The sequence below is a fragment of the Taudactylus pleione genome, unplaced genomic scaffold (genome assembly GCF_031769625.1).
Source record: "Taudactylus pleione unplaced genomic scaffold, aTauple2 ptg000619l, whole genome shotgun sequence".
NCBI lineage: Eukaryota > Metazoa > Chordata > Amphibia > Anura > Myobatrachidae > Taudactylus > Taudactylus pleione.
In genome coordinates this window covers 1,331,416-1,348,790 of record NW_028285021.1, presented here as the reverse complement: position 1 = coordinate 1,348,790, position 17,375 = coordinate 1,331,416, and the positions used below count along the sequence as shown (strand labels likewise).

General features: G+C 42.2%; 1 protein-coding gene across 2 annotated transcripts in view; it reads right to left on the bottom strand.

Moving 5' to 3' along the window:
- The window catches only part of LOC148479633 (3-galactosyl-N-acetylglucosaminide 4-alpha-L-fucosyltransferase FUT3-like), a 45,126-nt gene extending 33,267 nt beyond the window's left edge, over nt 1–11,859 (bottom strand). Inside the window, exon 1 of one of the 2 annotated variants that reach the window (XM_088454477.1) lies at nt 11,700–11,859. Coding sequence is in view for 1 of the 2 variants with exons in the window: in XM_088454476.1 (XP_088310602.1) it covers nt 695–704 (10 nt within the window). In the remaining variant the exon portion in view is untranslated. Of the gene's footprint in view, nt 1–694; nt 737–11,699 lie in introns of those variants that run through there. The other variant, XM_088454476.1, reaches the window with a different exon arrangement.
- Nucleotides 11,860–17,375: the final 5,516 nt, after the last annotated feature.

Genomic DNA, 17,375 nt, shown 5'->3' with positions numbered 1-17,375 from the left:
AGACTGCACAGCATTAAATAAACCATTTACCTGCAGTCCCTCCACAGTGCTGCCTACGTTACATGACCACATTAGAGGGAACGAATAACAAATCTTCACAATAAAACCTTAACATACAATAACATTTTCAAAATGTAATTAAGCCATAAAAGCATTTACTGCATAAAAGTGTAACTACTGATTAGATCAAAAACCACATTCTCTATCTCCTCACTGCTGTCCTGAACCTCCGTCCTCTTCCTAGTAGCCATTAGAACAATTCTCTCTTTCCCAAAATCACTCTGTATCCTCTCTCCATGTTCTCCAAAGCTGTCAGTCAGGAGCGTACTGTAACTAGGTATTTGAAGGCCCCATAGCAAAAGTTTATAAGGGCTATAAAGTACCACCCAATGGTGAAACACATGTAAATTTGACAAGGAAGATGTCCCCCCTCAGCTCCAGGCACCATAGCAGCTGCACTCTTTGCCCCTATGGTAGTTGATTGCAGTTATCTTTGTTTAAAGGCATACTTGCAGATTTTTGCTTTATAGTAGTTTTAAAAAAACAAAAACAAACGTAAAAAAACCCTATGCTTTGCCAAACATGAATTCCCAGTGGCTTGTTTTTTTCCCCCCCCACACCACGTATGCTATGCATTCCCATACTTTAGATACATTTGTTACTTTCTCTTGCTGGTTAAGCTAGCCGATCTTACCTGCTGTCATCTTGCAATCCTGGATTCACAATGATATAGATACACTGTTCACACACACAAAAGACAAAGAAAGTTTTTCACAGGAACATGAAGCATCCGAGCAAGTTAGTTTGTCACATTTCCCTCATGTTTATGCAATGATATAGAATTGTGTACTTTGTTCTCCAATGTACGCAATATACATTCCAAGCATTTTTCTCAAAGAGTAATAATAGTACCACTATACTCGCTATCAGCTGATGTCAGCCTACATTTCTACACCAGGTGAATAGAGGGAAAACAGATCTATCTATCTACCGTATCTCATATCTATCTATCTATCTATCTATCGGGCCTATTCATCATTACATAATTATCACTAGTGATAATTATGTTTTAAACTCTCTGCAAGTTTAAAAAACTAAGGGGCCTATTCATCATTGATAAATGGCCCGGAAACCATGTGGAAACACTAGTTTGCTGCCGAGAACAAGCGCCATCTTCAGATGGCGATTGTTCACGGATCCCCGCTTCTTCCTATGGGAAAGAGTTCTGGGGATGTAAAGAGGGATCCGAGCAGATCCCTCCTTGTCTTCTCACTGACTTCCCAGCGGCTGTGTGCATGCGTAGCCGGGCCATCCACATAATACTTTCATCATCAATGCAGTATCATTGAATAAAATTAAAATAATCACTTGGCAGCTCACAGCTCCTGTCATAGAAGAGGAGCTGACAGTGCAGACTTCCCAGTCTCCAGGGGCAGCGCAGCATTTCCAGTGATGCTGGGCTGCCCCCGGAGTAATGTTATTGGGATCCCCCACAAGGCCACACCCCCTTTTCAGCCGGGCACGACTCCGGCGTCTGGGGGTTATCCAGAGTGCGCACCGGGTGTCACCAGACCCCGTGACGCCTCTGTCATAGCACTATCTTACAGAAAGTGTACTAAGTGCTGGAAGTTTATACATAAAACTTTGTGCTATTGTTGCTAATATTGAGAACTGTCACAGCACTATTTGATAGATTGTTTGAAGAAGCACTGGTGGCTTATATATACAGTATATATGTTTGACAAAGCTGACTAAGCAAAATGCGCATTGGCATCTGCCGTGTGCTTGTACACTAATATAATAAATGTAATATGTGTATAAGTTGTGGTGTAAAGATTGAGGAAATGCCATCTGCTAGAAATCACTAAAATATTAATTGTAATAGCGAACAATACGTGAAGCGAGTGAGCCCACAGGGATATCAGAGAAACAGTGCAGGTGGCGCTACACGGAGACTGTATGACACTGATATATTAGATGTATGTGGCCTTGCTTCAGTGATATAGGTACATTAGTATAAGTTATACTCCAGCATATGTTAGTAAAAGTATAATACAAGCCAAGTACTGCTGCATTTTAAAGCAGACAGTACAGAGGGTCTAATTAATGCAGATATACTAATGATTCTTTCCACCCTGAGATAGTACAAAACGCTGTGTTAATGGTGAAAAAATTGTAACTGCAAATGGCTTTACACAGATTTATAAAATATAGCTATAAAATCTAGTACATCATATGAAGATTGAAACTGAGCTAGAATTATCACTGAAGATAATTAATAATACGGTGATAAACCCAGGAAATAGATCTTTAAATATATAGCAGCTTTAAGCTGCTGCACAAACAGATTAGATCATTGTCCCTGAGATAAAAATAACTAGCTTTCACTTCAGATGTGGGATGCTGGCAACATGTGTATCTTTTTCTAACCAACTAATGATACAATAGATATTATGTATATTGATATGTAACAGTTGATGATAAGAGATACTGCTTATATTAGTAAGCAATCAAAACACATTTAGGCTCTCCGTTAGGAATAGATTAAGTGAATAACATCTATAATTATTGGGGGTAAATTTACTAAGAATCGAGATAGGTCGAGATGACCATCTCGGGTGATTTATTGATTTTTTTTCCCTGCTTGCAAATTTACTAAAGGCAAAGTCGGGTGAGTTAGAGAGAGATTTCTCTCATTTCATTAGTAAAACCCGGGTGAGATAGCAATCTCGAATCAATTCACCATTGGGCCAAATCGGAAGTACTTTTCACCTAAAACATACATCTCTCAAATTTACAAAAATCCTACTGACAAGCTCGGGTGACATAGGAGCAAACTCTGTGTCAAAATCACTTTTCAAATTCTCAACCCCCTGAGCTGCGAGATGGTCAGAAACATACACAAATCATTGTGATTTGTGTATGTTTCTTTCTGTAACCTGTAAAAATAGGGATAATTTGTAAAAAAAGGACGTGAGGTCCCCCCCAAAAACCCTAACCAGCCTCGGGCTTGCCAGCATGTCCAGGTTCTTAACATTACAGGGAAAGAAATGTGTAGTGATCCCCTGTAATGTAAGAACCAGCACAAGGCAGCAGGGACTAGCCCTCAATTGGGGGGGTCACCAACTCCCCAGGGATCCCTGGCCTGGGCTGACTAACGGTCAGGGCTGATGCTGCGGCTGGGGGGCCCGCTGAAAGGGCATCCCTAGCTGTGGCATCAGTCCCCCGTTAGAAAGGTTCCAGGGCTGATTTTAAATATACGGTGGAACTTACGTCATTTTTTTTCTCCGTATATATTTAAAACCAGCTCTGTCCCTGCTGCCTTGTGCTGGTTCTTACATTACAGGGGATCCCTACACATTTTTTTCCCTGTAATGTTAAGAACCTGGACAGGCTGGCAAGCCCGAGGCTGGTTAGTGTTTTGGGGGGGACCTCACGTAATTTTTTTTTTTTACATTTTTCAAATTTTTACAAGGCAAAACAAACAAGCAGCAAGCACATATCTCACTGATATGTGCTGGCTGCTAGCTCGGGAGAGATTTGCAGAGAGAAAACACTGCAATCTCGGGTGAGTAATCTCCTACAAAACGAGTTACTCGGGAGAGATATCTCGTTCTGCTTCACCATCTGCAAACTCGTTTAGCCTCAAATCGCCTGTTGGTAAATTTGGTAAAAGAAAAGGGATTAAATCACCCGAATTTTGGCGAATTCCAGCGAGATAAATCACTTTGAAAATCGGGACCATCTCGAATCTTAGTAAATTTACCCTTTGGACTGAGTCACCATTACCTGGAATTATTTAGTTTGCATGTACAACAACACACAATATAAAATAATAGTATATATCCACAAATAAAGACAGCACACAATCTTGTTTGTAAACAGACTTTATTTTCTTCACAAAATTCTTTGTATTTGTTTTCTTATCACTTTATATCTCTGTATTAGTTGTTTTTTTATATTTCGCTTTATGAGGCCCTATTTCGGGGCACATTGGTAATTGTTCTGCCCCTCGCTATGTGTCTGACAAATTTGGAGCAGACAGCATAACCAATACTCTATCTTCCAATAATCCAGTCAGATGTGGTCTGAAGAACAGAATTTATTATTCAATAGAGGAACTTGTATGAATGTACACACATACATGCATATAAGGAAGTGTGCGCGGTAAAACTGTAAATGTAAACAATAAAAGGCTAGTACAATATGTACATGGAAATGCAAGGCAAACATATACATAACATGGAATATGCAAACAGCATGAAATATACAGTATGCAAAGTATAGGCTGCAGTGTGGCATAGTATAGCTAACATACATAACTGGCTAAGCAGATCTATGATGGCACAGTTGAAGCTTAGAAACTCACCATCGGATGCTATACCAGGTTGAGCATATGAAGTGATGACTGTCTGGGACCATGTGTATGGAAGAAATGACTGCTTACAGCTCCTTTAGCCCAGAATGCATTGTTAGACTGCTAAGGCATGTTAGGAGGGACAAAATAGATCTGATTTAAACTGCTACTGCCCTGACCACTAGGTGGGGCTGCTAATATGAATTAATGTAACATAACAAACCCTATGCTGAAGGCATGACAGTAATAATGTGTGAATATTGAATATAATTGAGCAATAATTAGCACAGGATATAGCAGTGATGTGCAAGTAAAATAAGTAATAAATAGTAGGGGTGCGCACCGGCCACTTTTCGTGTTTTGTGTTTTGGTTTTGGATCTGGATCTTTCTTCGTGTTTGGGATCTGGATTGGTTTTGCCAAAACCACCCTTCCGTGTTTTGGGTTCTGGGTTTTGTGTTTTGGATCTGTATTTTTTAGAAAAAAAAGCATAAGAACAGCTAAAATCACAGAATTTGTAGGTTTTTCTGCTCCTATGCTATTATTAACCTCAATAACCTTAATTTCCACTCATTTCCAGTCTATTCTGAACACCTCACACCTCACAATAGTGTTTTTATGTCCAAAAGGTTGCACCAAGGTAGCTGGATGACTATGCTAAGCGACACGAGTGGGCGGCACAAACACGTGACCCATCTAGGCGTGAAACTGCAGTGGCAGACAGGATGGCAGTTTGAAAAACTAGGCCCCAAACTGTACATAATGCAAAGAAAAAAAAGAGGTGCAAGATGGAATTGTCATTGGGCCCTCCCACCCACCCTTATGTTGTATAAACAGGACATGCACACTTTAACAAACCAATCATTTCAGCGCCAGGGTCTGCCACACAACTGTGGCTGAAATGATTGGTTCGTTTGGGCCCCCACAAAACAAGCTGGCAATTAATCTGTACCTGCACAAACTGGCTCTACGGAGGCAAGATGTCATCCTCATCCACCGATTCCTCACCCTCTTCAGTGTGTACATCCTCACAGAGTATTAATTCATCCCCGCTGGAGCCACAGGTCCCTCTGTACGTTCTGGAGGCTGGTCTCCCTGGAAGAGTTGATAATTCATTTTATGAACATCATCTTCTCCACATTTTGTGGAAGCAACCTCCTACGCCTTTCGCTGACTAGGTTCCCGGCTGCACTAAACACTCTTTCGGAGTACACACTGGAGGGGGGGCAACTCAGGTAAAATAGAGCCAGTTTGTACAGGGACCTCCAAATTGCTTCTTTTTCCTGCCAGTACAGGTACGGACTGTCTGACATGCCTACTTGGATGCTGTCACCGATGTAATCCTTTAACAGACAGACGCACGCTTGTCGCTGCTGCTTTGAGGATGCAAGTGCGGCTACAGCCCACACAATTCACAAAGACAGAAAAAAAAAAAAAGAATATTTTTATTGTTTGTGGAGCGCACTTTGAGGGTTACACCACCCTTTAACAGACAGACGCACGCTTGTCGCTGCTGCTTTGAGGATGCAAGTGCGGCTACAGCCCACACAATTCACAAAGACAGAAAAAAGAAGAAGAATATTTTTATTGTTTGTGTAGCACACTTTGAGGGTGTCACCACCCTTTAACAGACAGACGCACGCTTGTCGCTGCTGCTTTGAGGACAGTATCATATGCAGTGACAGTAGACTTGTCAGAAATTGTTGGCATGTCCTTCAGTCCAGACCAGATGTCCAAACCAGCCCTTGACTTATGACACAGGCGCACGCTTGGCGCTGCTACTATGTTGATGCACGTGCGGCTACATCGCACACAAGTCACAAACACATTAAAAAAATAGTTTTTTATTTTTTGGAGCACTTTGAGGGTTACACCACCCTTTAACAGACAGACGCACGCTTGTCGCTGCTGCTTTGAGGATGCAAGTGCGGCTACAGCCCACACAATTCACGAAGACAGAAAAAAAAAGAACAATATTTTTATTGTTTGTGTAGCACACTTTGAGGGTGTCACCACCCTTTAACAGACAGACGCACGCTTGTCGCTGCTGCTTTAAGGATGCAGGTGCGGCTACAGCCCACACATTTCACAAAGACCGAAAAAAAAAGAACAATATTTTTATTGTTTGTGTAGCACACTTTGAGGGTGTCACCACCCTTTAACAGACAGACGCACGCTTGTCGCTGCTGCTTTAAGGATGCAGGTGCGGCTACAGCCCACACATTTCACAAAGACCGAAAAAAAAAGAACAATATTTTTATTGTTTGTGTAGCACACTTTGAGGGTGTCACCACCCTTTAACAGACAGACACACACTTGTCGCTGCTGCTTTGAGGATGCAGGTGGAATCTAGACGGGATTTGGAACCGGGGACACACTACCTCCATCAATTGTCTAAATCCCACTGCACTAATGGCGGATACCGGACGCACGTCTAACACCAACATAGCAGTCAAGGCCTCAGTTATACGTTTTGCTTCAGGATGACTGCTGTCGTACTTCATCCTCATCGCTAGGGACTGTTGGAGGGTCAATTGTTTAGTAAAAGTAGTGATGTTCCTACTTCCTCTCTGGGATGATGAACAACTCCCAGCAGCAGCAATAGCACTAGGAGGAAGTGGTTCTTGATCTTTCCCTATTTTATTTTTATCGGAGAAAGTTTGGTCCTCCATTTATGTTATATTGATATATACGTGCGGCTAAAGCGCACACAAACACAGAAAATATTTTTTTTTTTTGCTGGAGAGTAGTGCACTTTGTGGGTTACACCACCCTTTAAGAAATGAGCCAGCCGGCTCTTTACTTATGGGACACAGGCGCACGCTTGGCGCTGCTCCTTTGTTGATGCACGTGCAGCCACAGTGCACACAAGTCACAAACACAGAAAATATATATTTTTTTGGTTTGGAGTGTACTTTGGGGGTTACAGCACCCTTTAACGGTCAAGCCAGCCGGCCCTTTACTTATGACACAGGCGCACTCTTGGCACTACTTTGTTGATGCACGTGCGGCTACTGCGCACACAATTCACAAACACAGAAAATATTTTTCTTTTTGGTTTGGACTGGAGTGTACTTTGGGGGTTACAGCACCCTTTAACGTTCAAGCCAGCCGGCCCTTTACTTATGACACAGGCGCACGCTTGGCACTACTTTGTTGATGCACGTGCGGCTACTGCGCACACAATTCACAAACACAGAAAATATTTTTTTTTTTGGTTTGGACTGGAGTGTACTTTGGGGGTTACAGCACCCTTTAACGGTCAAGCCAGCCGGCCCTTTACTTATGACACAGGCGCACGCTTGGCACTACTTTGTTGATGCACGTGCGGCTACTGCGCACACAATTCACAAACACAGAAAATATTTTTTTTTTTGGTTTGGACTGGAGTGTACTTTGGGGGTTACAGCACCCTTTACCGGTCAAGCCAGCCGGCCCTTTACTTATGACACAGGCGCACGCTAGGCACTACTTTGTTGATGCACGTGCGGCTACTGCGCACACAATTCACAAACACAGAAAATATTTTTTTTCTTGGTTTGGACTGGAGTGTACTTTGGGGGTTACAGCACCCTTTAACAGTCAAGCCAGCCGGCCCTTTACTTATGACACAGGCGCACGCTTGGCACTACTTTTTTGATGCACGTGCGGCTACTGCGCACACAATTCACAAACACAGAAAATATATTATTTTTTTAGCACTTGGGAGGAGCACCCCTGATGGACAGAGCACCCCCTGGACAACACTACAGCACCCCTTTAGGACTGGGACACTGCACAGGACTTTGGAGTGGACACAGCCCCTATGGAGAACTGACTGCACAACACAGTCCAGCCAGCCCCTATGGACTTTGAAGTAGTGGACACAGCCCCTATTAACAACAGCAGCACAGCACAACACAGCCAGCCTCTATGGACTTTGAAGTAGTGGACAACAGCAGCACAGCGCAGCACAGCACAACACAGCACAACACAGCACAACACAGCACAACACAGCACAACACAGCACAACACAGCACAACACTACTCTGCACTACACTACACAGCCCAGCCAGCCCTAACTCCCACCCTCCCTCTTCACTGTCCACAGCCGAGTGAGAAAATGGCGCCGACGCGGGTACCTTATATAGGATCCAAAACCCGCGAGACTCGGAAGGCGGGATGATGACGTTTTGCCTCGATTTCAGATCCGAGTCAGGCGGGAAAAGTCGAGCCTGACTCGGATCTGCCTCGGATCAGGGGGGGCTCGGGGGGGTTCGGATTTCCGAAATCCGAACCCGCTCACCCCTAATAAATAGCATTTTTATTGTAACTTGACAAGCCCGAATAATAATTTTAAAGTATATCTAATAAAGTTTAAAGCATTTTATTTATTAGGAGGGATTGAGTGCATCTGTATTAAAACTGATTCCTTTTTTTCTTTGTATATACAGTATGTATAACTGTCACAGCACTTCTGAATAGATCGTGGGAACTGAGCGCTGGTGGTTTATATATATATATATATATATATATATATATATATATAAAACCATCTCAGCACTACTGAATAGATCATGGGAACTGAGCGCTGGTGGTATATATATATATATATATATATATATATATATAACCGTCTCAGCACTACTGAATAGATCATGGGAACTGAGCGCTGGTGGTCTTTACATAAACTTTGTAAAATACTAAATAGTTTTGGAGTTTTTGCTAAATCTGCTGAGTAATAATCTCTGCATTGTTATAGTATATCTGCGTTTTGCAAAGGTTAATGTGCATTTAAATTAGTATATTAAGACAATCAAGATATTGTCCTTTTTCTAATTATAGCTAAAGAGATGCTGCGACAGCAAAATAAAGAAGACAGTATAGCTAAGTATTGGAAAGAGTTATTGCCCATTGCCTATTCACTACTGTCATGCTAACCACTGTGCTGACATTTCTATATTCTCTCTTGCACTGTAATGTCCTGTTATATGTATGGTGATCATTATTTTCATACAGCGATCTATCCTAGATATACATCCTCCTACTCTCTAAACCATAGGTCTTCAAACTTGGCCCTCGAGCTGCTGTGGAACTACACATCCCAGCATGTACTACCACCTTCTTGATATAACAGCATGCTAAAACTATGGCAGTGCATGCTGGGATGTGTAGTTCCACAGCAGCTGGAGGGCCAAGTTTGAAGACCCCTGCTCTAAACAGTCTACTTGATTATTCTATTTACCAAGGCCGTCATGTTATGTAATTTACTGTGATCACGCCTTTGATTGGAATACTCACATGGAATTAATGCTGTAACTGAAAGTTTTCGAATATATTTGAATGAGACTTTACTCAACCCTGATTTTGATTGATAAGGTCCCTCATTGCTGTAACAGACAATTGAGGTAGGATAAATATGTTACATTATTTTTCACTTCTTATTTTAACAGATACACACCATACCTGACCCCCGTGGATAAAGCCAGTTCCACCTCTGTAGCATGCTAGAAGAAGACATTTAACACTCTCGGCTGGTAGTGTATTTTTATATGACTGCAGCGGTTTGGCATTTCTGGGCAGTAGTGTATTAACGCTGAGCAGCGCCCACTTCCACCAGCCCCACATCTTACCTTGCTCTGACAAGCGGGCCCTCCGCAGCATGCACACAAAGAGCAAAGGCTCTAGCACAGTGCCATAGGGGTCTATTTATCAAGCAGTGAAAAACATGGAGAAATGGACCAGTGGAGAAGTTGCCCATAGCAACCAATCAGCTCTTAGCTGTTATTTGATAGACTGTACTTGATAAATGCTACTGCAAAGCTGATTGGTTGCTATGGGCAACTTCTCCACTGGTTCACTTCTCCATGCTTTTCACTGCTTGATAAATAGACCCCATTAATCCGCTGTCACTGCTCAGCTCCATCTTACCGAAAATGTCACTAGGAGGATGGCTAAGTGGACACACACATATAACCTAGCGCTAATGAGCTGGAGATATCAAATAACAATGCAGCAGTGAAAAGAGGTGATTGTCAACCTCACTAGCAAAGACAAAAAAACATAAAAACTGCGCTCTCATATTTATGTTGGGACATAGGCAATAATATAGATGGTTAAAAATTAGTAGTTTATTTCACCATAGACAATGACATATATTATATAGACACTACTAATATCTCGTAAACAAGTCTAAATTAAGACATATACTAAAACACAAATTTAATATAGCAAACTAGCTGCAAAGATAAGGGTTGATCAGGCTCCTAGTCTACAGATTAGTAATACAATGGCCAATTATATTCTGCAACAAATAGTATGGCAATTGTAAATACAAGGATATTAAATAATAATTGTTACAAAGATTCTCTGTGTGATATTCCATGGGCAGAAACCAATGTCTGTACTGGTTTATTTTATCCCTGTAGATGTAACATATTCCTGATAAATATTAACGTCTGTCGTGGTATGATATTGAGTGTATAGATAAACACACAGACCACATGCAGAGGTTGCCAGTCAAACGTTCCTGTCTGGACACCTATACGTGTAAGGATTTAGGGGGTCATTCAGAGTCGGTCGCAAGCGCTGAGCGTTTTAAACCGAGTCGATGTTGCCCCACTGGGCATGCGCACGACGGAGCTGGCTCCGTCATGCGCATGCGCGAGACCCGGCTAGCGACGGACTCTTCATCGCTAGGGGTCTCGCAGCAGATGGGGCGAGCTGTCGATGGTGAGTGACAGCTCGCCCTGTTTGGGAGGCGGGCAGGGGGCGTGCCTGCCCAAACGGAGGCGTTCCTGCCAGAACGCTTGCCATTTGGGGTCGGCCCCACTGACACCATTGCTGATGTCAGTGGGGAGCTTCCTGCTCGATCAGAGCAGGAAGTTCCCTGGGGATTACGAGTGCCCAGACCCAACTTTAGGGTCTGGTCGTAAGCCCCGATGGTCACGATGGTCTAGACCATTGCGACCATCACCCATGTCGGTCGCTAGAACTGTGGGTGTTAACCCACAGCTTAGCGATCGACAAGGAGGTGGTTGTTCAGGATGCAAGTGGCCGCCCTGATTCAGTGCGACCGCTTGCAACTAACGACCGCCTCTGAATGAGGTCCTTAGTCCCGTATAATATAACACATGAGTGAGTGACACGTCAATATACCTGTGGAAAGTATGGGTATATGAGCGCTGGTGTGGAATTATGTAAAAATTATACTAAAATTGGTGAATAGCAAGATGTTAAAACTTGGTAAAAAATGTATAAATAAACAAAAAATAAAGCAAATAAATAAAAAATAAAAATTAATAGAATAAAAAATCTAAATAATAAGAAAAATAATTAATAATAATAAATAATAAATATAATACCTGTGGAAGGCTTCAAAACAGCATCGGAGGATATCTGGATACAACGAGGGATCACCAAGGGAGAAAATCCCGTCTCCACTCCAGCCGGGTAGGCAGAACGAGTGCAGAGAACAATCAAGCAGTCAGACTGCAAGTGACGGCGGCTGCGCGAGTGGGCTAGTCTCCGTACTTATGGTAAGTCTATCGGAGCAGCTGGTATTTGATGCAGCGGCAGGGAGCCGCCTCCCGACTAGTTTGCGGGCAGAGCACAACCAGGTGGTAGTTACCAGTCAGGATAACCACGTGTGCTTAAACCGTAGTCGGGGCCTGCCTCCGTCTCAGTAGTAGCCTAACAAGCGAAACTAGGAAGATGGCACCACGGAGGAGTAGGGTCCAGCTTCCTGGAGCTGGCTAAGTATACTTTGGGTGCTGGGTGTGCGGTGTAGGGCCCCCTTGGTCCCAGGGGCCTGTGTGCTTTGCACACCCTGCTCCCATTATAAATACACCTGTTTCTGGGCCTATCCTTCACGTTATTTGTAAGATTTTCTGCATCCAAAAGCAAATATTAGATTACAGTCTGTTTTTTTGCAGATGACTCTTGCACACATAATGTATGTCTCCTTTCTTCAATACTCCTAATAATGGAGCACAGATCATTCATGTCAACTATAATATCTCAGGCTATAAATTGAACTGACATAAATATAGAGCAGGGGCATTTCAAGAGAGGAGGGGGCCCGTGTGCAGACTCAGTGCGGGCCCCCTCCTCTCTGCGGCGGTCCCACGGTGCTGCACTGGCAGTAGATTCTGGCTTAGAGCCAGAATCTACTGTGCATGCGCGAGTCACCGGGAAAATGGCTGCCGCCATTTTCCCAGTGATTTTTCCTGCTCTGCAGCAACGGCTCGGCTCTACAGAGCAGCACTCGGGACAGGTAAGTATAAAACTCTATGGGTGGAGGGTGTGCTGTGTGGGCCCCCCTGGACCCAAGGACCCGTGTGCACCGCACACCTTGCACTCATTATAGATATGCCCCTGATATAGAGGCAACTATTTGCAGACAATTTATTATTGATTATTGATAATCCCTTATTCTTTCTCCATTATTTGTTTTACATCATTTTACTCTTTTTCACTGTGCTCGTTTTAAAAGTAAATGTGACTAAGGGACTCGCATCTCCTCGTTTGGTGTGAGTTTCTCTGAAAACAGTACCTGTTGCGAGTATTGAGGTCCTGACCTAACTCGCATGTGACACCATGCGGGTTCCTTGGTGAGAAGACCAGCGAAACTCTCGCAAATCACAACGCGAGTTTCATTAAATGCGGGATGATGCTTTTGAAAGCAGTGTAGTAATTGGTTATCTGAATTACACAATATTAGCCCTAGAAAAGTATCACCTGTGCATTGATGTCACTGATAGGTTTTAAGAACGTGGAGAGAGGATACAGACTGATTTTGGGAAAGAGAGAATTGTTCTAATGGCTACTAGGAAGAGGAAGGTGGCTCAGGACAGCAGTGAGGAGGAAGAGAATGTGGTTTTTGAACCGCAGGAGCTAATGTAGGAGGAAGAGGTTGAGGGTGCTGTTTGTGCACCTGGCAAAACTAAAACAGGATGCACAGAAGAAATAGTTCTGGCAGGAGGTGTGTGATGCAGTTAATGCTGTCAGTACATGCAAGAGGTGTGTGGAAAATTGTAAAAAAGTGCTACTCTTAGGGTGCTTTTAAGGGAAAATGCCAGAGGAGCTGCGTCAAAGTCAGAAGACAGGAGGTGGCCAAGCAGTGTGCATCCAATTTACCCCCTTTTGAAGAAGAGTTAAAGCAGCTGATACTATGCCAAATTCTACCTAGGACACACATTGAAGACACGTAGGGCAAAATATACTAAGCAGCGGTTTGTCGGCAGTTTCTATTCTATTCTAAACCCAGGGGGTTTGGTGGAGGTTTCTATTCTGTTCCAAAACCCCGGGGGTTTGGTGGCAGTTTTGTAGCGGTTTCTAAATGACAGCCCTGTTATATTCTATTCTAAAATGTGTTTTGACTGTGGTTTGGCGGCGGTTTTGCTATCTGCAGATTTACTAAGGTCAAAACTGCTGCAAAACTGCCATCAAAACACATTTTAGAATAGAATAGAACAGGGCTGTCATTTAGAAACCACTGCAAAACCACCACCAAACCCCTGGGGTTTAGAATAGAATAGAAACCGCCACCAAACCACCGGGGTTTAGAATAGAATAGAAACCGCCACCAAACCGCCGGGGGTTAGAGTAGAATAGAAACTGCCACCAAACCGCCAGGGTTTAGAATAGAATAGAAACTGCCACCAAACCAGGTTTAGAATAAAATAGAACCCGCCATCAAACCGCCGCTTAGTAAATTTTGCCCATTGATCGGGTATCTACCTAAACTGTACAGATAACTCAATAGTGTTTACAATTCTGTTCTCCAAACCATTAGGAAAGTATTTTATAATATTGTCCTGAATATTATAATCTTTAATGGCAACAGTAGTTCCTAATACTCCTGCAACAACCTTATGAGTGTGGTAAAACTTACCACATGTACTACAAATTTTTTATTTGTAAAGCTACATTTTATTTTTTTTTTAGCCTCAAGTCAAAGTAAACAACAATTGATGTTGTTTGGTTTCTACATGCAAAAATTTTATTTTTGGTGTACATGTCTTCACAAAGCCAAAAACAAAAAACAACTTTACCCATCATATCTACACAGCAAAGCTGAGCCTGGAATGATACTAATGAGGGATTGAAGATTGTTTATAATGTGTCAGTTTACTTCTTGAAAACAAATACAGTATTACAATTGTGAATTATGATTGCAATAATATTATTTTTTACTTGGATAACCCTGCAGAATGAAGTGAACAGAGGCACCTGTTTTTTATACTGTGATAAATTGAATAAGTATTAAATATTATTATTAGAAACCGTGAGTTGTATTTTATATCTTTTTGAATTCTAGAAATAGAAGTGCTTAATATTATATTCTATTTGTCTGAAGCTAGTTTCTTATCTTAAAGAGATTTGGCAATTTCCCTCAGGAGCAGTCGTCAAACATTCTGACAAAGTTGGCGTATAGATTTATTTATGACTCTTTTACAACTTACGCTAACCCGAAATTACTTCCTGTATGATGGATCTGTTTACCAACAACTCAGAGGATGTGCTATGGGCAGTAACGTTGCCCCATCCTATGCAAACATATATATGTCTAAAGAAGAAAAACAGATGTTTTTCGAAGATCCTGCCATCTTGGGATTGATACTTAAGTATTGCCGTTACATAGATGATTTGTTTCTGTTATGGACGGGAGGTGAAGATCACTTTAACAGGCTGATGATCAAGATTAACACCCGTGACTCCCCTATAAAATTGTCTTACCAATATAGTGGCAGTACCCTGAATGACTTAGATGTTCAAGTAACTGTGGAGAAAGGCAGAATCCGTACAGGTGTCTACACTAAACCCACAGACCGAAACACACTTCTTCTGGTCATCATCCGAAACCATTGGCTTCCAAAGTCACAAATTCTTAGAGTATCCAGAATTTCAAGTGATCCTTTAAACACTCACATTGAACTGGATAAAATAATTGACAAATTTGTGACCCGTGGTTACGACCTAGGGATGTTGATACGCCAGAAAGAAGAAGTGCTCCAAAGTACACGAGAAGAACTATTATATCCACCTACTAAGCCACATAAGGACATCATTCCTTGGAAACAGCGATTTCCAACCTCCAGTCCAGTGGTGCAGCGAGCCAGTAAAGCACTATGGCCGATTGTTGCAACGGATAAAAATCTACCCAGTCTCTGTAATAAAAAACCTATGGCCTGCTTCACTAGGGGCCGCAATATTAGAGATATAGTGGTACACACTGACATAACGGGGTTTTTCAAAATAGATAAACCAACAGCCCCGTTCTTACAAAGGCCGACAGGATGCTATAAATGCTTACATTGTACCACATGCAAGCACATGATTATTGGTGACACCATTAAGCATCCACACAAGGATAAAATGCTAAACTGCTTGTCAACCTTTGCCATTTATGCTATCATTTGCCCTTGTGGACATTACTATATTGGTAAGACCATTCGTACCATCAAAGAAATAATGGCACAGGTCAGCAATTAAACTAACCTTGAATAGAGGCCTCTCTGAACACCCAGTAGCTCGACATTTTCTGGAATTGGGACATCCGCTGTCTTCCTTGAAACATATGGTCATTGACCGCATACCAATTTCCATCCGGGGAGGTGACTGTGAAAATAACTTTTGCGCCTGGAGGCTCGTTGGATACACCAACTTAATACCATTTCACCTCGAGGCCTTAATGAAAAAATCAACTGGAACATCATCTAGATAGTATCATGCTCTTGACAGTAACTATTGCATTATGAACAATATATGTGATAATATATCAGTTAGGATTTCGGGTGAATCCAGTGGTTTTTAAATTGTGGATAGAACCTCAGTTAGTCCATAGTGCCTGTAGACATCACAATATTATACACCCCTTCCAATTTGGTGAACGTTATTGTCTGCATCAACACGCAGTCCTTCGATGATTTTGGTTCTTGGTAATATATTCCTCTGCTTTGACAGCTCCTCATATACTATTATGGCTTCTTAGAATTATTCAGCTTTTATACCGCCATTACATGAACAACACTCTGTTTTTGACATTCAACCACTGGTTGGACTCAATTATGTGCTATTTGCACTGGACTCCCTGTGGACATATGTATACATGTTATGGATGCTTTATTCATGTATATGTCTCACGTTCATGTTTTATGCATAGTGATTTGGCCTCGTATTATTTCTGATGAGCTTTGCCATGTTTATTTCAGATATCGCTGCGGTCTGTCTAGCAGACCGGGGAGACGCTATCAGTCTCTGTTTAGGTTGCTTGGCAACCATGTCACGGCTGGCTGACGTCATCACGACGGGACCCCAGCCTCGGCGTGGACGCGCCCTGCCCGGTCTGCAGGGACCAGTGACTCCATTTACCTATTTAAGGTAAGAGTTTATGCATGTATGTTTTGTTACCTTTATGTATGTACTGTGTATTTGGCTGCCTTGAGAAAAGAGTGCATCTCTGAAACGTTGGCAGCATATTGCCAAATACATACTTCATTTAAGCAACTATCCTGGAGTGCCACAGTTCTTTTTCTACAGTGTATCCTATGTTTAGTGAAGGCACCCACAACTATTTTCACCTGAAGCAACGAGTGCCAGTCCTCTTGTGTATTCTATATAAAAGGCCTTATAAAAAAGTAGGAATAACAAAAAAAATTATTATATGAAATTTCTCAGTAGAAATCAGCCAGCGCATCACATGTCATATGTCACCTTCTGTAATGCGTAAAAATGACAAATGAGACAAATAGCCAAGCCTGTGTAAGCTAACACCATTACCATCAGAACAATAGCGCAAACTCTCATGTAAAGCACTGGCGGATGATATTTTGATGAACATCATTACCCCCTTGTATATTAATTTGATATTCTGATGGTGCTAGGTCTGATGTGTCTTCTTTGCTGTCTGGCTGTATGTCACCTAGATCTGACCATTCTTGACCAAGGTCATTGTTGTATAACATACAGCAGGCTGTAAAGATGTCTAACTTTGTCAGAAGAATATAGTAAAATTCCTTCCGAACTATCCAAACAGC